Source organism: Micropterus dolomieu, linkage group LG12 (assembly GCF_021292245.1).
Source record: "Micropterus dolomieu isolate WLL.071019.BEF.003 ecotype Adirondacks linkage group LG12, ASM2129224v1, whole genome shotgun sequence".
Taxonomy (NCBI): domain Eukaryota; kingdom Metazoa; phylum Chordata; class Actinopteri; order Centrarchiformes; family Centrarchidae; genus Micropterus; species Micropterus dolomieu.
This window is the reverse complement of record NC_060161.1, coordinates 25,852,854-25,875,618: the sequence shown is the minus strand read 5'-3', so window position 1 is coordinate 25,875,618 and position 22,765 is coordinate 25,852,854. Positions and strand designations below refer to the sequence as shown.

The window sequence follows — 22,765 nt, the reverse complement described above, 5'->3', positions numbered from 1 at the left end:
ACACACACACACACACACACACACACACACACAGGCATACATGTTATGGTTGGTACTCACGTTGAGAAGGCGTTGTTCTGCCTCTCACATCGGATGCCCTTGCAGTTGTTGAGTTCCTCTGAGGCCTTGGTCTCATAGTAGAAATACAGCTGGTTTAGGCCATTAGCAAAAGCCAGCAGGACCTACACAGTTAATAGATTTAATTTAGCCTTCATTAAATCTTCATACCAACACACATTCTGAGTCCTGGAATAATATCACTAAGCATGGCGAAGTTCATTTAAATCACAGGAATAATGCGGGATAATTCCCAACACCCAATGTATCTAAAGAAGCAAAACTTCAGTACTCATATAAGAAGCCTTTTTCTGGACATAACATTACATCTTGTTGCAAAGATTGACCCCCTGCTGCTCCAAGGCATTTTGAAACATGGCTTTCTTCTCAAACAGGACACAACCACTGCAGCGTTACGTAAAGCTGCTACCGAGTGAGCATGAAGCAATGTGGCTCCTGTGCCCTGGACTGAGTGGGATTGATTTTAACACTTCAGGGAGCTAAACAGTCCTCATGTGGACTGTGGTGTAGGTTAGGAGTTCCCCTGAGACAGAAGTAATGAGTTCTGAACGTAATGAAATAGGCCTGTAATGTCCTTCTACCAACAATGAGGAACTCAGTGTGCTGAGGATTTTCTCACTCTCAATCCTACAATTCGAAAAGATTAAAGTTCTAATAGAAAAGTATCCAGTATATGTACTAAATCTTTATAGTTAATTGTTGGCTTATCACAGTATTTGATACATATTAATTTTGCCAGAGGTTGACTTTTACTGACTTAACTGATTTTCCACGTAGGAAAAAAATGTCCACTCCTCCAATACCACAGCCACTCTGAAACTCACAACTGAATTACCATTACACTTTGATACAAATGCCAAGTGTAAATGTTAGCATGCTAAAAAGCAAAATGTTAGCATGCTACGCTGAATATGCTAGAAATGAGAAAAAATAGCAACACAGGCTGTGTTCGAAACGGGTAAAAATTCTGTCTCAGAAGGTGTCTGACAGAGCAGCGAGGCATCGAGTGCTGTCGATTTAAAAAAATTTAGTGAGAACTAAACACTGAACTATCGTATTTGCCTGTGACTGTAACCAACCAAGTTTGTTTCATGATTTCTGAGTCCTCTGTTATCCATTTGCCTTTACAATATCTAGCTAGCTAGCTGACACTACGACAGCCAGAAGAGACTCAAGATGGCGTGCTGATGTCGCACTTTGCTGTAAATGCTGCCCACCAAGGCTGTTCGAAACCAATGTTGATAGAGATGCCTGCACTCGAACGTAATGCGTTCTGAGGCACACACTGTCTATTACAGCAGCGAGGCAGCTGCCTTCTGTTTCAAACAGAGCCACAGTAAAGGAATATACGCTAACATGCACAAGTTGTTTAACATGGATGTTAACATGCTAACTGTAGAAAGGTTAACTATTGGCGTGCTAATGTATTAGAAGTGATTCCCATACTAGCTGAACAGCCATTGAAAAGGCTAAACATTCTCACTAGTGGCACAAATAGAACAATAGGAAAGTTATTTTGTTTTCCGCATGTGTAATGAGATTTGCAACAAAACAAATACTAGGGTTTCAAAATTTTAAAAGTTAACACACACTAATTATACACACAAAAGTCTTTAAGCTAATATTGTGAAAAGTGAATGAGTTGGATCAAAAGGCCTTACTAGACAGTAAATGAAGAGAAACTTGAGGATGTCCAGCAGCATCCTCCCCAGTGAGATCTGCAAGGGCCCGAGGTGGGAGTTGGCGGTGAAGAGGGAGATGAGTCTGAGGGAGCTGAAGATGTTTGCGATGGCGAACAGAGCCTCAGCTATCAGCGTGGGGTGCCACATCTCCCACTCCTCCCTGGGACGAGAGGAGTTATACTGAAGGGAGGAGAGGTGGATGGAGAGATGTGGGGGGAAAGAGAGGAGCGAGGAGGCAAGGGAAGCATGAGAGGATGAGGAGGATGAAAAGGCGAGACATGGAAATATAACAGAGTTCACCACAGAGACTATTCAAAGGGTCAGGTGTTAATATCAGACTGTGACAATCTGAAACACACACAACCTGAGAGTGTTTGAAATTCACTGTAGCTCATTCTGTTCTCTTTTTTAAAAATACAATGAGACAAGCACTCTGACATCCTGACAAATATGCTTCTGTCTAATGAGGATGATACATTAATATGCATTTTATCTCTACGCATTCAGTACAGTGATTAGTCGAGGACGTGCTTTAGCCTAGCTTGGCACAAAGAATCAAAGCAGAGGGGAAACTGCTGGCCTCCGCAAAAAGAGGAAAAAGGCACCTCTCCACGGCTAAGATAAGATGAAATGTGGTAATAAGACATTTTTGGAGCTATTACAAGGTAGCTTAAATGGAGCTAGCTCTTTTCATATGCTTCCAGTCTTCCAGTGCTTTCCTGAGCCAACATGAACACATAGCAGAAAGATGACAGTGTTTGTTGTCTGCACAAATTCCAAAAACAAAAACTTCCTGAAAATCTGCTAAAGAAAATGCAAATTAATGTGAATATTAGTTGGGGCATCGAAATACACAGCTGGTGGTGCTGATGTGCCGTTAGACCACCGCGAAGAAGAAGAGAGCGCAACAAGATGATATAATAAAAAGATCAGCTAAATCTTCAGCTCCCCTCTCAGCTTTATAGTGAGTTTCAGTCCATTGCACTTTACTGTTTTGGTTCACTCTCAATGCTCTCATAGCATCGCTTTCGGCCTCAGCAGGCAGTGGTTTTCCAAGAGAAGGTTTTTAAAAACTAACTGTCCACTACCGGAGTGAATATTGTGACTTACATTTGGCAGGTGGCCAGAAACACGACTCCAAATGAATGATAATGTCGCTCTGTAACTGCTGGATGTCTAAATAAGCAACTGTTTGCTAAAATGTTTCCTATATCCACAAAATGATATAGTTACTCTTTAAGCTGCAGGGAAAAAAAGCTGTGGTGCTACATCAGACTGCCTGTGTTTAATGAGTGAGTGTTTTAAGCCATCATCCATTAACTGTGCAGGGCTTAACCCCTCAGGGGCAAGGACCTTTACTGATCATGCAAATTATGGCTGCTGTCTCTCAGAAGATTCAGATCCACTGAAGCATCGATCCCTGGTGATGTGTGTGTCGGTTGTTACATTTGATAAAATGCAACCATATCTGTTATGCGAGACGGGCGAGTGACGGACTTCAAAAGCGCTTCCTGTGTGGCTCGCCCTTCAGGGAGAAGGTCGGGTTGGCTGGTTGAGTCAACAAAGCAACTGAGATTGACAGGGGAGACCACTCGTACCATTCCTTCTCCTACAAACAGTCAGCAATGTGTTCTTTTAACCATGATCTTCCCCTAACATTAACCAAGTCTTTACCAAACCTAACCCTAACAGTAGCAGATGTCGATTGTGTAATTTATCATGTATCTTAGAAATGTATTTCTGTAAATGTTGTGGTATTCCTCGAAAGATAAGCTTCATGATTTTGTCCCCTGAATCCCACTAAAGCTCACTGCTGATCTTTTGATACTCAACACAGTTCACAGTTATGTTCCTGTTTGTTTCTCTTTCTGACCTCCAGCATCCTCTTCTTCTACTGGTTTTCCTCTCAATCCTTTTTTATCCCACATGCTTACACATCATCCCCCCCCGTGTCTGTCTCCATCCCATTCCCACCATCTTTCTCCACAGCTCTCTAGGTTGTCTCATGCTTGGTTTCCTCCTCATTCTATATTCGGCCATTAGACTTACACAGGACGCCTGTCTTGTTAACTCTGCCTCTATTAGCATTCAGTGTCCACACACACATCCACACACAGTGGAGCAGCCAGAAACATGCACACAGATGCAAACTCATTAATTTATAGACTCGCACCTTCTCTCAGATGCACTCTCTCTCTCTCTCTCTCTCTTTCACACTCACACACACCCCAAGGGTGGAACGTATCAATATTCATGCACACCAGTACCTCACCAGCGCTTCTGCGATCTCACCAACCTCTGGCATTTCACCTACAATTTCCATAGACTTACGATGGTTACACAGGCATCATGCACATGTGGTGAAGCTAACGTGTGTTTCATTTAGGTGTAACGCACGATCGCCTGTGCCACATCTATGCTACACTTCATGGCATAAGCACAGTACGCCACATTAACAATACACCAGACATAACATATCATCAAGTGTACGAGCAGGTGTGGTGTTGAGTGAAAATTGTCCAAAAGACGGCATCAATGGATATTTGTTAGGTGTCGCACTGGGTGTGTAGCTACGAGGATTTTAAATATTGATAAGCATTTAAAGGAAAAAAGACCAAAATATATTGCGCCAGCCTGCGTGAATGTGTGTATGCGTATGTATGTAAGCATACAGTTGTGTGTATGTGCACACGTTATATGTGTGTGTGGGACCTGTGTAGGAGGGCCACCCGCCACCATCAGTGACTCACAGCTGCTGCAGATGGCCCAGCCGTCTGGTGTGTGCGTGTGTGTGTGTATGATTTCCCCATTCGCTCTTAATAAATAGATAAACCCTGTATGCAGGCAGAGTGTGCAGCTAAACAAAGTATTATAAAGCGGAAAGCTGTGCTGTGAAAGTAAGAAAATGACTACATCTAAACAGCAAAGTGAAACTCGCTGTCGCATGATGTGGCCCTCAAACACTCCAGTGTGGTGTTTTTAAGGTCAAAAGGTTACGGCTGATGTTCACAGTCCATATTAACAACAATAATGCTCATGAAAGCTGCTAACTGATTGTCTGTTTCTCATTTCATCTCTTGTTAATGCTCCTTGCACGGTAGTTTTCAGCTCTCTAATGTACGTTATTGGCGACGTGGTCAAAATTTTCATCACAGTGTTAAAAATAATATTGATATACACATGGGTGAAAAATTAAAGAAAAAAACCCCTATAACATTCACAAATTTATTCAGGATTCTTCAGTTTGTCAGCCACCTATTTGTCACCATATGGCAAATGTAAAAGAGATTTTACAGTGGACACGGACACGCTACATTATCACAATCATAAACCATACATTTTGGGCTAAAGGACATTTGCATAGAGGGCTGCTCAGAAAATTGCAGAGATGGAGAAATTATACAATGTCTGTCATGCAGATTATCAAGGCTATGCACATAAGATAAGCATAATTTGAACTCATCCTGTCTTATCATTTAATAACAATAAATCCCAATCTCAGAATCTCACTTTGTGTTTACTTAAATGTGTTCTGTGGAGATTTACCTTAACGTAGGCCACTATCTTCAGCGATATGGTGGCCAGGTATAGTGAGTTCATGGCGAAGTCCATCAGGTTCCACCAGTCGTGGATGTACTCTGTGAATCCCCCGTCCCACATCTCCTTAATCTCGGCCCAGATGAAGCCTGAAACACACACATACACACTGAAGGTTGTTCACGTGCACACACACGTGCGTGACCACATTTTTGTCATCCATCAGCGGTTTCTGTTTGCTCGGTTTCTGCTCTGTGACCAAACTTTTGTTGGATATTTTCATTTGGCAGCAGCATCGGGAGGTAAGCAGGAAGCCAACACATTTGTTCTGTACGACTGATTTTAGACAAAGTCAGCTTTTATTCTAAATAATTCACAAGTCATTTTGTATTTCATCTGTTCTCCCTACAATATCTACTTTTCTTATATCACACTTATCACTCTACTCTTACTTCTGAACATTAATAAACACAAAAAAAACTTTATTCAATACATGAATGTTGTGGCCCATTCACGCTAGAAAATGTATAAACATTTATGGAAATACTTTAAATTAGAATACAAAAGGGTTTTAGTTTTTGTTTAGTTTTCTTTGTTTTAGTTTGTTCCTTAAGATACTATTTGATGATGATCACAAAATGTCTTTACCATAAATTGTTCATTTGTAAAATAGCTTGGAAAAAAGCTTCGCAGGGTGAGAGCATTTGTTAAAAATTGTTAAAAAAAGTGATTTCATTCGATCAATTTCAAAACGTGGTGGGGATGTACCCAGCGTTGCCAGTGAAAATGACACCTATGTATTAGAATACAATAAATCAGAACAAAGAATATAAACTCATAGAGAGGCAAGATATCTATAGAAAACTCTGGGGCCCCTATGCTACGGCATCTTGATGTGATTAGGAGTTGCACCCACTCCAACAATTATATAATATGATGCGTATACTAAGTATGAAGAACTATCCAATACATGACATTTGTACGCGACCCGGGTCGCTCTAACACAGCGTGACAAAGCCTAAATATTAGACGCTAAATGTACCCTTCTGCATCCGTATGAAACGGCACCATTTGCTACGTCGCAGCCCGGTTTCTGTTAAATCCCTTTTTCCTGTTTCTTTTTCTGCCTACATGCAGTGTGCTGTGTGCTTTTGTTGATGTTGTTCTGAGGTATGATATGCAGTCTATTGACCTGATATGTATGTATGTTTTCTTCTTTTGTAAAACAAAACAAAACAGAACAAAGAATAGAACAGTAGCACTAAAGGAAAAAAGAAAACAAAATTATATTTACATAGATATACTGCATATGTAATGGTTCTCACAGGGGGCTGTTCTACTGCGTGGTCCTGACTCGAATGGGCAACCTCAGGTATGGGTGGCGGACACACAAGGAGGCTAAAACGCATGGGCACTAGTGTTGGTCGCCGGTGCGTCTTAGGTGTCAAACACACACAAGAAATATGTAAAACATGTGCAATATCAGTATAATATGCATATTATAGTGCAATAAACTTGAGGTAGGAGTGGGACTGAGGTTGTTTCAAAGGTAACGTTATGATAATGTGCAGTGAAAGACCAACATAATGAAATAGTTCATTGTAATCTTTCAGACTGTGTCAATGTAATTTATCAAACAGATGATTCAGGTCCCCTCATTTCACAGTCATTTCTGTCTAGTTATTTTCTAATACAACAATATAAAATAACATTTCCTAGATTTATTACCAGTTGTGCAACTGCATCTCCCACAAACGGCGTTCATACACAATTTGCCCTCATAGGAAATGTAATGCCACCTGGATTAAGTTAACTGGAAACATTTTGTTCCAAAGCAGGCAGCAGCGTGACAAAGAAACACAAGTCTACAGCCATGCTGGCAGCTCTGTGAGGCTGTACTAGATACTAATGTCACCATACTAACATGCTCATAATGTCGATGCTAACATGCTGATGTTTAGCAGATATAATGTTTACTATATTCACCATCTTAGCTTAGTGTCTTAGCTAACATTTGATTATTAGCACTAAACACAAAGTACAGCTGAGGCTGATGGGAATGTCATTAGTTTGTGCTAAAACCAAAATACAATTTTGATCTGATTATAGTGTTAGATGAAAAATCAGGGGGTCTTCCAACAGTTCACTTTGTGGAGAACATATACGAAATATCTGGTTTTATTATTTTATGACAATCCACCCAACAATGGTTGGGACTTTGCCTCAATACACATTTTGGAGAAACAAAATACTTATTCACATAATGTCATTTTAGTGTTGGAAGCTACATTTAAATCATTTAGGAAAATGCATCTGGGATGAGAAGTGCATTAAACTAAGTGGTCACACTAATCTTTCCAAATTGTTAATAGTATATCATATTTTTTTTCTATTTATCAAACTTTTCTAATGCAAAACTGTAGCTGAATAAACTTCGTAACAACTGGCCAAAAACTGAAAATGCAAAGAGTAACGGCCAAAAAACCCCCACAGTGGAACCACCCAGTGTTTCAATGAAAGTGAATCTGAAGGTTTTCAGTGACTGAATATAGTAAACATGGTTTCACAGATGATTCAAAAACTCTGTCAGTTGTGAGGTTTTTAATTACGATATGAAACACCCACACTCAACACTGTTACTTTGGAACATTTTTCTAAAGTGACCTGCAAGACCAAAACCTTTGTTCGTATTACAGATGAATTTTGGACACTTTAGAAATATTTGAAAAGCAAAGTGTTTTCACAGCAACTACACATTTATTCTTTAGTATTTAACAGACACAAATGATGGAGCAGTGCATACTCTGATTATCATGAGCAATGCAACCAGCTAATGGTCAGTGTCATTTCTTTTTTATTGCGAGCATTTTGTAGCCGAACGTTGTAATGAGAGGAAGGCAGGAGAAGAGAGCGGAAGAGACGGCAAGGAGAACAGATGGTTTCGTACTTTTCCAAATGATTATGGTTATGATTTGGAAATGATTGGTGTCAGCTCTGAGAGAGAATATGGAGATGTAATCACTCATTCTCACACCCACCCACCCTCACACACGCACAACCACCTCCTCCACACACTCGCAAGCATCCGACCACACACACCCACACCCCAGCAAACACACACACACACACACACACACACACACACACACACTTGTGCAGACATACTCAGAGTCCTCTTGATGAAACAGATTTTTCCCCCATTCATTTTAAATCTGGTTGTTGTGTTTTTTACTTTTTTTCTTCATCTGAGTATGACGGCTTACTGGACAGTGACTTAAGTCTCTAGCGCATGTAAATATGATATATCAGTCATCTATTAAAGGAAGGAAATACAAATGAACAAGTAAGATTTTGACATGTCTTATTAAAACTTTGTCATTGCGTCCCAGACTGACTCAGCTATCCGGGTAAGTTTAGACAAAGATTTAGTGTCTTCATGGTTTAAGAAAACCAACATTGTATTTCAACAGAAAATTACGGTTTCTATGCTTAAATTTCACTGCACCATGACCGTCTCCGTCCAACCTTTCCTGAGACCAAAGGCTCCTGTCTGTCCCCAGGATTTAGTGCTGTGGGTACAGGGCTTTCTCAGTAACCGCCCCTGAACTCTGACATCCTGCTCTACTGGTGTTTTCAAGAGTTTACTTAAAACACATAACTACTCATTGGCCTTTTGCATATGAAAGTGTGTTTGCGGGTGTTGGAGGAGCCCGGTCTCATCTTAATGCATCAAATACCACTTTCAGACACTTTGAGAAAGCCTAAAAAAGCATCTGCATTTGGCGCACAAGGAACCCTTCAGTATCCGTATGAGACGCCCTGGGCTGCCAAATAACTCCAGTGTAACTCATCCGCCATCAGGTACTGTACTAATTTCAACCCAAACACAATCTTTTCCTAAACCTAACGGCGTTTCATATGGATGCTGAAGTGTACTTTGTGTGTCTAAAAGACCCAAAGCTCAGATGGAATTTAAACTTTGGTGTCACCCCCCGGGCAAATGTTTTTATTATCCAGGTAGACAGAAGACATCTGATCACAAAAAAAATCCCTTTGAAGATGCCACTCACTGCTGTAACAGGCCAAAATGAAGATTTTGACTTGTTTGGCATTTTGCCTAAGGAATGCCATGTGTCTGAATCACGGTGAGACAAAACAATCTAAAGACGCCGCTTTGGGGCTGGGAAATTGTGATGGTCATTTCTTCCTGTTGTATTTTATTACACAAAGCAATTCATTGATTAATTGAAATAATAATCCAACAGTTAATAGATAATGAAGACAGTCATCAGTTACAGTGAAGCTTTATGCTTCAACGGTCATAATAACAATAAAGAAGAATGCAATGTGGCTACAAGGCAGGTTGGTCGAATGAAGGACTGTGCAGACACAAAGACTCAAGTTATTTATACACCAATTAGTCTGTCAACGAGTGATTTCCAAGGCATTCTGGGAACAGTAGGAGCACAGTGAAGTAGAAGCAGTTTTTCCATTAGCTGCTGTGCAATGTTTTAATTTGTGGATTTCATCTAAATGCTTTTAAAAGGTTAATTCTTTGGTTAGGTTAGGTTTTGGTCTTTGGTGATTTAAATTATGGAAGTTGAGTAAAAAAACATTCTCACTTCCGACTTGTCATATATTGACGATTGGTCAAGGCCCTTTAGTGTCCCTATTTAACATGCTGTGTATCCCTTTGACGTCATTTTTAGACATTTAGGGCTCTGCTGTCAGGTAACGCTCAGCAATAATAAATATGCAACGTCCGGTTACACTGGCTCAGGAGATAGAGCGGGAAGTGAAAGGTTGGCGGTTCAATCCCCGGCTCCTCCAGGCTGCATGTCAAAGTGTCCTTCGGCAAGATACTGAACCCCGAAGTTTGAGCAGAGTAGAGTAACGAAACGGCACATTGTTAAAAGTTGTGAAACGCTGTAATTTGGTTAGGTTCAGTAGGCAGAAAGATTATTTGGTTAGGGTTAGGAAAAGATCATGGTTTGGGTTAAAATAACTACGTACGTCAGTTTACATGTTGCTTAACTTATGCAATTTACATAACTTAACTTAAATAAAAGTATTTAATGTTGACACCGGTTCAAAGTCAGCAACGCTACTTATGTACATACTAAATCTTTCAGAATGTATGCAACATAACCAAATGAAGTGGTTAACGTTTAGTTTTACATACCCAGCACCCATGGGAGAATCATCCACTCAACGATGGTTGGTGGGGGTCCCTGCATGTGCAGGTTGGTGCGGGCGATGTGCTGCGAGGCCAGCAGCAGGAGGAACAGGAAGGTCAGGTAGGACGCTGTGTGACAGATAAACTTGATGAAAGGCTTCTTGATGAAGCTTCCCAGAGCGCTCTTAGGGGCCAACAGGTAGATCTGAAGAGAAGCGAGGAGGAGACAGATGGAGAAAGAGGAGTTAAAACAGGAAACAGAGACATAAGAATGAAGGAGAGGAAAGGAGGAAAGGGAGGGAGAATGGAGCAGATAGGAGGCAGAGGGAGAGAAATGAGGACAGGGCATGAAGACACAGAAATGATGAGAGAGTAAGAACATGAAAGGAAGAGAAGAGGGAGGAGAGAGACAACGCAAGATCATAAGAAGGAAACAGAGATCAAGAGAAAGATTAACTGGTTTGTCCTTAAAAGATTCATCACGGTGTCCCTTTAAGGTACAAAACAAGACAACACACAGAAAAAAGGCAGGGAGAGAAAAAACTGCAAAAAGCAGACACAGTAAAGGAGAATGCATGAATGAAGCTGTCTTGCATCCTCTCTATAAAAGAGAAAAACTCTTTAATAAGATTCCTCAAATATCCTGTAATGTGTAATGAACAATAAAGTTTAATTTTTTCATAGCCAGTTATTGCTGTTATGATGCTTGTTTGTTTGCTCTGCTCCTGGCAACCTCTTCTCACTCTGAGTCATGCCAGTGAGGCTTTAAATGTAATTGATAAAACAGAAAGAGAGCGAGAGAGGGTCGGAAACAAAAAGGGAGATTTCACGTGCATCATTAAAAGATTAATAACTTAGTGACGATAATGCAACAATTTTTGCAACGTAAGGACTTTAAGTGAATTATCTTACTCACATTAACAATAAAATCCGAGTTAACGTAACTCCATAAAGACCTGGTAACTGTCTGGTCACGTACCTTTTTTAGTTTTGTTTTTTTTAGTTAACTTTTAGGCAAAAAGATGTGAAATTATACGAACTGTAACTTTAATCTTTTTATTCACCTTATTTGAGGTATTTAAACCAATAGAGAACTAAACAAAACCAGCAACACCAGCAACTAGCTTTACTACAAAAACACTGAAAATACGATATTCTTGGTTTAAAAATATTTAGTTTAGAAATCTGTGTGCAAAATCTGCTGTCTCCTTACTAATGGGATTAACAGTTATATACTATATTTCCAAAGTTTATCCTGGAAATGGATTATTAGAGAAGCAATTATACAATTAATATTTAGATTTAGTTAATCTCAAAGCTACAAATGAATCCTGGTTGTAGGAGCAATTAAAGAAGCCGCCATCAGTGCGATGGCATCTCGCATGCAAATCCTTGCAATAACACTGTGATCTAAGAAAAGATTTCTCCAGTGCATACATATGTACGGGAGATCCTACAGAACTTGTCACAGAATGAAAATTTAACTATTAAATGCCATTAAAATTAAAGATTATAATCTAATGTTTTAACAGGTGAGATCCGCTGTTTAATAATGAACTTTAAAGCAAAATGAAGTTCGCCTTTGAGCCATGACACTGACTTCAATTAAATTAAATTAATCTTCTTTTAATCAACATGTGTTTGTGCTGGCTGTCAGGAGTGCTTTCCCCAGCGCTCTCCAAGGTACTGATCCCACAGCAGAGGCCAGCGGGAACTTACACCATGTCACATTGCATTTGTGTAGTTGACGCGTTCATCCAAAGCAAATTACAGTGTAACCATGTGGATACAACCAAAAAACATTTGCAAGAATCGTGTAACTTCCAGCTATTCACGGACTTCACCTGGGTCCTCATTACAGAACAGTCTCATATCTGGAATCCTTTCTTGTCTCAGTTTAGGATGACATTTAGGATTTTTGGTATTACAGAAACAAGTTCTTAGAACAGGAATTTAGCCATTACTGACGTAACTGAAGAAATATTAGGATCACACAGGCCGTGTCCTAAACTCAAAATAACTGGTTTGTACGCCAATTACAGTGAAGATAGGGAACAACGTGAACACCGAAATATTATGATTACTGAAAGCACATCATGACGCTTTAAATATCCCAGCCCATGTATTCATGAGTATATATTTACTGCCAAGATGACTCATTTTGAATTTGATTGATTTGCCATGTCTGTTCAAATGTATATCCAAAAGGTGAGGTTTCTCCACAGACACGAATAAAATTAAAATTGAAGCTAAAATTGAACGCCCGTCCCTTCTTATCCATAATAACAAGCTAGCTAGCCAGGGACAGGGTAAAATGAGCCTTTGTCATAAATACAGGTAAACATTGTACACACACGTGTACATTGTAAACACAGATACATGCATGACAGGATGAGCGCCGAAACTAGTAAGGATTTCTTAAGATGAGATAGGAGGTCTAAGAGAGGATTTTTCCTATTTTTGAAACTTAAGATAGGACAAGCGGTTTGGACATTTTTCTGTTATTTTTCTGCCCCTTTTTCCTGTTCTAGTTAATTCGTGTGAGTACAAGGAAGAAAACTGAGAAAGACTGAGCCATCACCATGCCAACCCCTTGGAAGCTGGTTATATTTCCTGGCTTACAAAGTTTCAGATTTTTATAAAAATTATGTTTTTCTTCTGTCCAGCCCCCCGCGACCCTGTACGCAGGATAAGCGGTTGACAATGGATGGATGGATGGATGGATGTTTTTCTTCTGATTAAAGTGCAAAAAAAGCACAGATTACATGGTATCCAGGCTGTGGATGTCGGACAGAAGTGGTAAGTTAATTTTTCCCACATCTTGTGCCCAACAGGCTTCTATGTCTCATCCTCTCTGGTCATCTCGTGTTTACAGTCTGTACTCAAACTTCTGCTAACAGTCAAGATTGCAGTGAAAGCCTGTTTATATACGAGTTTTAATATTCACCTCACCGCGCGTTGCAGCACAGTGGGTTCTTGCCTGGACAGATATCTTTTTCTCTTACAATAACCCGGCTCATCTGCTAGCTTCTGTTTCCTCTTTCAAACATTATCTTTGGCTTCTTCAATAGTTTTTAACACGAGTCCCTCTGTTCACTGTTTGTTTTTAGGTCGAGTGTTGTTGTCATGCTGATGTTTCCTGGCAACATCTCCTGCAGCCAGTAAACAAAGACTTTTGCTTAATTGCTGCCTGGCAACACATTTACTTTGAGGAAAAAACATTCCTCCATCATTTCTCTTTTCTCCTTTCCTCTGTTTCCATTTCTTTGGATGTCTTTTCTTATTCACGCCTTCCCATTCTCCTTTACGTCTTCCCTCCGTACTCTTGCTACATTTCCCCCCCTTTCTCTTATCCTTTATTATTCTACTCATTCCAAGTTCCCTCTCTTCTGTTTTCCCTTCCCCATTTTCTCTTTCGTCTGTCTGACCCTCGTCCCTCCTTTTTTCTTTTTCTTCTTACCTCCACTCCACGTTTCCTTCATTTATTTATTCCTTTATTTGTTCCCTCCGTAATCTTTCTTTCACTATCTTTCTTTTTCTTTTTCTCTTGCCTTATCCACTTCCTTCTTTGCTTTCTCTTCGTCTCACTCGTCATCATTCATTCCTCCCACCACTCTTGCTCCCTCCTTTCCTCTTTTCCATTCTGCCTTACTTCCCCTGAACCTTTCTCCATTTCTTCCTTGAACACTTACTTTGTTTCTAAAGTCTTCTCTGTCCAATATTTTGGTTTCTTGCTCCCTTTATTGTCTCTATTTTGTTTATCCTTCTTCATCCCCCTCTCCCTCATTTCCTTCCTTCAACTTCCACTTACTCCATCCTCCTTCCTTACCAGTGAGAAGAAAGGAAACAGGAGCCCGATGATGAAGCAGGTGACCAGTTTGACCGCCCAGTGTCGTCTCCTCCAGCCCGGGAAGCCGTCGTACCACAGCGTGGCTAGCAGCTGCTGGCAGTTCGGCTGGGCCACAAACTGAAGAGAGCAGGAAAGAGACTGTTAAGAAGTTAAGTTTAGGTGTCCTTGTCTTGAAATAAATGAGGGAAACATCGTTATCAAAGGCAGAAACAAATGAAACCACAATGTGACTCTGGGGGTTTTGAAAACAATGAGTCCAACGTTTATCTCCTGTCTTAGCAAAAGCAGTTTTAAAAGTGGCTCGTAAATCATTCAGAGGCCTTTTTGGGTAGAAAGCTGCTGATAAGCAAAATAGTAACCTTTATAACACAAAAAGTACTTTCTTTCTTTACTGTGCACAACCCTCAGGTCTTTTGGCCCATCCTGGTAGCTGATGGTAGCTCTTACTTCCTGACTGGACATTGTCTTTTGTCTGATAGCTTACTGTAAGTCTTCAGAATTACAGTCTGTAAGTTAATGGTCTTATGACAGAAATATGCACCTTTCCTTCATATTTGACACTTGTGTAAATGAAATAAACAGATGTTGATTGGCATCTGAAAAAAAATCCACAAATGTTTTGTCAGTGTGAGCCGTGTACATTTATTTCAGTACTCATGTACCATGTTCAATTTCACCATGCACTTCTGGAGAACTCCCCTTGGTTGGCTATCCATTGATAATGGGCAAGGCTCGGGGTAGTGTCTGAAAAACTGAGTATCCCACATACAGTACATGATGGATTATAAACTGCATGCTAATATTGACTTTATAGAATCAAGTACAAAAACTGTAAATAATACATCATAGCTCTTAACACCTGGGCAAAGGCTGAACTATTTTTCAAATTGGCTAATAATGACATGGTAATTTCTAAGTCCTTTAGGCCGGCTTTCTGTTGTCCAAATGAGGCGAGACCATAAATTTTCTGTCTCTGCCACCTCTTGCCTCACTATTAGATCGTCCATTTAAGTTAACGTTAAAAATTAAAGAAATGAACTATTTTCTTGTTCCTGTCACTATCCTGTGAAGGGATAAGACATTTTAATCTGTATCTGGATCAATATATCAATCTAACCAGCACATTGCATGTGCAATATTTAATGGATAAAAAGTAAAGCTTCGATTTATTTTCAAAAATCAAAGAATACCACAAATATAACCCTTTTGGCAGAGTTTAAAAAACAGTAAACTATATACATTTAGCAAGGTAACACTTTCAATTAGTGATCTTATGTGAAAAGCACCAACAAGAGCAAAAAGTATTAACACATGATGTACCTCTTAAACTAATCTGCAAATGTGTAATATATACTTTGTAGTGACTTACATAACTGTTATATGCACATCTTGTCATATACGAAGCTTAAAAGGGGGTAAATTCTATCCTGCATAAAAAATGTAAGTCCTTTCATTTCCTGAATTCCTGTTTATACACAGCATGAGATCTGATATATTGGCTCCTCACTGCAAAATTAAAACAGATTGTGAGAAACAGAGGAAGGGGTATTTGTTGCTGTATAGTTCAGCAAATGAAATGAAGAGAGAAAAATGTAAAGTAAATTGTGTGTTATGTCTGTATGTTGCTGCACAGTGAACCAACAAAACAAGATAAAAACAGTGTCGCTGTTTGATCGCACACCAAAAATCCTAAAAACAATGTAAACATTTGTGAAGCTCTTTGTTTATTTCTGTTCTGCAATATTTATCAGGCTTGATAAACAGAATCTTTATTCTTTCAAAAGCATTAGTTGTGAGCCTCAGACAGGTACATCAGTAAATATTTTATCTTTCTCCCTAAGCTGTTCTGACAAACCAAAGGTTACTCCCTGCCCTGACAGAACTGTAGCTGCTCTGTCGTTCAGGTTGTTTCCATTTACATCTCATTACAGTTCATCCTCTGATACTGTTGGCGTTGCACCAAAGGATTGTTTGTCCCCATCAGCCCTTCAGCCGCCCTCTGAGTCACCAAGAACCAGATGAGTCCTCCTTTCTTTTTGTCTTTCCTTTGCCTCTTTTTCTTCCTCCCATTGTGTCCTTTCAAATCTCCTTCCCTCCAATCCTCGCTGATCCCTCCTTTCTTTTCTCTCTGCCATTTAATCTCTTGCTGTCTTGCCAAGTCTGTCTGTCTGTCTCCTTTTTCCTTCTTCACTCTCCTCTCTTTTTTCTTTCTTTCTTTGTTGGTTTCTTCCCTCATGTCTGACTCTGAGTGGTTTGTCTGGTCTTGGTTTAAAAATCCCAGAACTGTAGATGAGTCTCATCCTCTAAAAAGACTTGGGAGTAGGTTATTTATCGTGTCAGCTGTGTGTGTTTGACTGTAAAAAGTGTGTTTTCCTCTTAAATAAACAGCCTATTAAATACATTTGCTAAATCAACATCCAGCTGAATTTTGCACATCCGCCTTCACACAAGGACACATTTAGCTAAAAGCTTAAAAAGGCAAACTGCCAAAAATGTTCAGATCAGCAAATGAAGCTGTCAATCAAACATGAAGCTCGGCTACTTTTTTCTGAAAGCTGAAACATTTGCTGGCTGACGATTTCCACACTCCTTGTTTTCTTACAAGTGTGGGCTTGTTTCATAAATAATTGATCCTGGCACATTTGATTTGGACTGTCTATAACTAATTCTCAGCTCTCTGTGAGTGTGGGACGGTAATTCAGACTTTTTAACATCATGACAGCTTCTAACTTTGCAGCATCATGTGCTGCAGTCTGAAAAAGTAAATGTCACAAGAGCTATTTATGGTGCTGATCCCTGGAGCAGACACAGGCAGCCCTTTGGGAACACACCATACACAAGAATTCTGGAAAAAACTTAAAATTAGGGAACATCAAGATTATGGCAAATCAATAATGTATATATATATATATATACACACAAATATAGCATTTGCATATATATACAAATATAGCATATAGCATTTGATTTTTTAAATTCCATTCACTGTCTTCCTCATAAAAGCACAATTACCCACAATGCAACTTGGTTGGAGATTCACAGGCGTTATGCTAGTAGTGACTATCCTCAGCTACAGAGGTCTGGTAAGCTAATTTCTTTCTAAAGCTGCAATTATGCTGCTCCAAGATGCTTGTAAGCTTTTTTACTTGTATTTAGTGTGTTTACGTTTGTTTTTGTCTCAGTTTCAAACCCACCTCCCGACAAGAGCTGAATCAACCAATCAACTTGCTTGGTGCCATACCATAACGTCCTAGGTCGGCGGAGATTTCCTGGATCTCCTAAAAAGCAACATAACTCCACACCTCCATTTTGAAAACTTGTAGTATTCAGCCCCAGCAGATGCTGACTCATGTGACATCACTTGAGGACATTTATTAGACTTCACACGTCTCCATCTGGATCCACAAAAGGCTTTTTACAACTTTTTTTCACATATGCTGTGGTGTTCCCTTACATTTATAAACAGACTTCAATGTGTAAAATATGTGGCGGTCACCTTTAAAGGTTTAGTGTGTAATATTTAGGAAATTGACAGAAATGCTATATAAAATACATAACTGTAGTGTATAAAGACCTTACATAATGAACCATTATGTTTTTATTACCTTAGAATGAACCATTTTTTCGTACATATGCCGCGGATCCCCTGACATGGTTTGGTTTCCATGTTGTGCCGCCATCTACAGAGTGCGTTTCATCACTACGTTGAATACGTACAAAGGAGAAGAAGTAGATAATAGTAATAGTAGTAGTAGTAGTTGTCTGGTTTATTAGAAGTAAGAAGAGAAGTGAAATTTGGACAAATAGAGCAGTAGTTCTCCAAGTGGGGTCCAGGGACCCCCTTTCACCCTCTCAAGGATAAAAAAAGAGGAATAATTTATTTTCAATATCAATCCATCCATAATTAACGCAATCACAGGATGTGTGGTTTGGTCAGTGGTTTCATAAACTTACTGTAATAAAACATATAAAAGCAAAAACCCTGTCAGATCTTGGTAACAGTTAATTTAATGTTATTTATGGCAGGTTTGTGTAGGTTTTTGTAACCAAATACAAACATCTGCCTCCACACCCTTACTTTCCCTCTAACTACTGCGTTGTACTGAACATTCGAATGTAAATCTTAAGGTGCAGAACTGTCCAATATGGAGTCATGAGGATACTGGGCTAAGGTGCCACCAGACTAAAGGATTACTCAAAGGCTCATGTGCAAAATGGGTCTAAACAAATCTTGGTCGGAGTCTGGCACATCAGTTTTGAATTAGATTAAAAAATATGCAAGATCAACAGCCCCAAGAGTTTGGGGAAAGTTTCCAGAATGGCTGACAAATAATGCTGAATATAAATATTTATAAAAGGGGTGGCTCATATCAGGCGATCTAATTGGTTCATAGTAGTGGTAAAATGAGTGTGTACAACGGCTATGACATTGAATTCCTTTGCACAGATCAGTATCACTCCGTGACAAACTGGGTTCGAGTTATAATCTGAGCTTCATGGGGGTCTCTATTATGCTAATTAATGTTACCGGCGGTGATAAATAAATAAGAAGAGAGAGAGAGAGAGATCAGTGCTTATTACGTGATTCAACATTTCCCTCTCTCACGCACGCAAATGCACAAACACACACACAGCAGTCCACTACTTGCCCCAGAAGTCTGCGATATTGCAACAGTTTAAAAAACCAATAATACTAAACAAATAAGCAGCAGTCAATAGAGTCTAATTCTAGTTCAAAACTGTCCTGTGTACCATACTGTGCAGCCATCCTGTCAGTCATGCAGTGTGCAGCGTAGTTCATGTATTTACAAGTCATGTAAATAATAGTATGTACTAATTACAATGAAAAATACATTATTTGTGATTAAAAATAATGGTTGTTGATAAATGAATTAGAGACTCCCACAGATGCATGATTTTACTGCTTCCGTGGGAGCTCAGACCATCCTTATGGGAGCTGAGCTCGCACTGGCTCCCACGTACCTCGAACCCTGGCGACAAAGAAACGTTAGAAAGTAACGTCTAACTTTGGGACCGGAGAAAGTGGTGTAATGTCCTCGCTGCAACACACACATCTCCACCTCCCAAAAAAAGCAAGGTCAAGTTACCAAAGTCAATCCACTGACGCTGGACAGTATTTTAGTGGCTGCACAACAAATGACAACGTGCAAATAGATATAAATAAATAGTTCTAATAATTCTAGCTTTTGCTTATCACCTGTCATGCACTATGGAGCCTACCCGCAGCCTGGTGAGACTACTTTTTGTATTCATATAGAAATGTCTGTTGATGAAATAAAACAAAGTCGAATTGTAGTGCGTCTGTTAGCCTACTTTCTTTTTGCCATACTTGGTAGCCACACACATAAACATATATGTCTAAGTGAGTGTTTTTTGTGAGAAGCAATAAATGAGAAGCAGTGTTTTATCGTTTTAGTACGGGAGGGGTTCTACACTCAATTTAATCATCTCATACACCAACAACCTGAGAGAGCAACGACTGATGTGACCTTAATACACACGCACACACAGATAAACCTGTCATATATTAAACTCTGTCAGCTACAGAACAAGTTGTTCAACATTTTATCTGGTTATGTGTTGTGTATACATGTATTATCGTGTGTGTGAGTGTGTATTACTCGTGTTGTGGGGAAATAAATGTCAAACTGTGGGGACATTGCTTTCCTTTTGGGGACTAAGTGCAAGTCTCCAAAATGTAAATCAGATAATTTTAGGGTGAAGACTTGGTTTAAGGTTAGAGTCAGTCTCCAGGAAATTAATGTAAGTCAATGTAATGTCCCCTGAAGTGACGGGGAAACACGACTGTGTGTTTGTATGTAACAATGTGTGTGTGTGTGTGTGTGTGTGTGTGTGTGTGTGTGTGTGTGTGTGTGTGTGTGTGTGTGTGTGTGAGAGAGAGAGAGAGAGAGAGAGAGAGAGAGAGAGAGAGAGAGGATATTAGATAACAAGAGGATTTAATTATATAATTGAAATGATAGAAGCAGAAAAAATAGAAAAGAGGAGGGGGAGAGAGATAAAGAGTTATAAGTCAAACCAAGGTGGCTGCTCCATCGTGCTCCTCTTCCTCCTCCCTTTGTAACCTTCAATCATCTTTTTCCTCTTTCCTCCTTCTCATCATTCTTTATTTTTCCACCCCTCTTCTTTTTCCTGTTTTTGTCCTTTGTCCTTCCTCTTTTTTCCTATTCTTCTCCTCCTCTTTTTTGTATTTTTAATCACCCAATGTTTGTCTGTTTACCTTCCTCGCCTCTTCTGGTCTTATTCCCTTCCTCCTCTCCTGTTTTCTTTTTTCTTTGGTCTTCAGGCTTGCCTTCTTTCCTTTTTCTTCTCCACTAACTTCACTCCTCAACTCTCCATTCATCCGTCCTTCAATCCTCTTTTTCCTCTTTCCTCTTCTTGTGACTATTTCTTTCCCCATCCCTCTTCTTCTGTCTCCTCATCATTACCTCTTCTATCTCTCCTGTCACTAATCCTCTTCTTCTTATTCCCCTTTTTGTCCTTCCTCTCTTCTCATATTGTTCTTCTTTTTGTCTTCTTAATCATCCTGTTTTTGTCTGTTCCCCTTCCTCGCCTCTTTCCTCCTCTACTTCTGCTCTTATTCCCTTCCTCCTCGCCTCTTTCCTTTCACCTCTCTTTTCTTTCCAGGCTTGCCTTCTCTCCTCATTTTTCTTCTCCACTCACTTCACTCCTCAACTCTCCATTTTTCCCTCCCTTTGCACTGCTCTCTCCCTCCTTTTAATCTGTCCGGCTTTCTTGCATTTCTTCACCTCCTCTCTTCCTCTTCTCCTTCCCCCCTCTTCCTCTCTGTCTTGTCCCTTCTTCCTCTCCATCTCTCCCTCACTCAGCTCCAGTTTGGTTTCCTGTTGCTATGGCAGCGGTATGCTAATGAGGGAGTTGATCTCTGGGCTCCACTAAACTAAAGCAGCCTGCTCCTTTCTCCCCTTTTCTGTTTCAGTCTCGAGCTTCAGTCGGCAAACATCCTTGTCACTTGATGTTGACGTAGCAGCGGCGCTCATGACAGCTCCCCGACCAATCAGAGAGCCAGATCAGAGTGGGAAGTGGAAAACACAACCCCCAGTGGGAACAGTGAGTGAGCTTATCTGTTTTTGGGGGGCTATGTTGTCATGTAGGACAAAGTGAGAAATATTTGGTGCGACATACATAGAATATTAAAGTAACCATCTAAACTGAAACACCACTGAATCAGCTTAAATTACATAACACGAGTGAAAGCTGCAGTGCTGGGTGATGTGTTTCATCATCAGTGGTCAGTGAATACCACTAAGTGATAGTATGTTAGCATGCTGATGTTAGCATTCAGCTCAAAGTCTCTAATTTGGATGTAGACAGAGGACATGATATTTTTTTTTATCATGTTGCATATTTATAGTGGTTTAGTAATAAGTAAAACAAAAAATCCTGTAACTAGCTTGCATAATAATCTAAATTAGTTTTTGCATCCAGATCCAGATATGAATTGAAATACTAACAGATACACAATCAGAGCACTAGCACAATACAATAAATGAACAAGTGTGTTGACACCCCAACATTTCACATAAGTTTTCAAACATCTCACTTCAAAATTCCCTAAACTGCTGCCACAAAGTTAGAAAAGTTGTTACAAATGATCTTAAATATCTTAAATAACAAAACTGTTAAATATTAGAGTAAGTTTTAATCAGTTTAAAAAGAATGTTCGAAATGGTTGAAAGACAGTCATGTTGTCTTTAAGGTCTGATTATGCCACTCTGAATGTATACGTACTGTTCAGTCCTACATATGTATTTATTACTGTTATGTAGATTTATCTTTTTTTTATTGTATATATTCTGGAAATTAGCAATGTGCTATATCTGGTGCAATACATTTATTGTACACAGTCCCTGTTTTAAATAAACTAATAAATAAAATTGGAAACAACAAGTATAGTTACTGTGTTGTGATTCTCTGAGGCATAACTGATGAGTATTTTTGACATGTCCTTCTAGTGTGTACACTCACCTAAAGGATTATTAGGAACACCTGTTCAATTTCTCATTAATGCAATTATCTAATCAACCAATCACATGGCAGTTGCTTCAATGCATTTAGGGGTGTGGTCCTGGTCAAGACAATCTCCTGAACTCCAAACTGAATGTCAGAATGGGAAAGAAAGGTGATTTAAGCAATTTTGAGCGTGGCATGGTTGTTGGTGCCAGACAGGCCGGTCTGAGTATTTCACAATCTGCTCAGTTACTGGGATTTTCACGCACAACCATTTCTAGGGTTTACAAAGAATGGTGTGAAAAGGGAAAAACATCCAGCATGCGGCAGTCCTGTGGGCGAAAATGCCTTGTTGATGCTAGAGGTCAGAGGAGAATGGGCCGACTGATTCAAGCTGATAGAAGAGCAACTTTGACTGAAATAACCACTCGTTAC

The 22,765-nt window shown here is 39.6% G+C and overlaps 1 protein-coding gene across 1 annotated transcript in view; it reads right to left on the bottom strand.

Annotated features, from left to right (window-relative positions):
* Positions 1-22,765, bottom strand: part of trpc5a (transient receptor potential cation channel, subfamily C, member 5a) — a 186,106-nt gene that overhangs the window by 38,670 nt on the left and 124,671 nt on the right. Inside the window, exons 9-13 of the mRNA XM_046064956.1 lie at positions 14,303-14,440; positions 10,480-10,678; positions 5,307-5,446; positions 1,740-1,940; positions 61-182 (exon numbers count right to left, since the gene is read on the bottom strand). Coding sequence (XP_045920912.1) covers positions 61-182; positions 1,740-1,940; positions 5,307-5,446; positions 10,480-10,678; positions 14,303-14,440 — 800 coding nt within the window. The remainder of the gene's footprint in view (positions 1-60; positions 183-1,739; positions 1,941-5,306; positions 5,447-10,479; positions 10,679-14,302; positions 14,441-22,765) is intronic.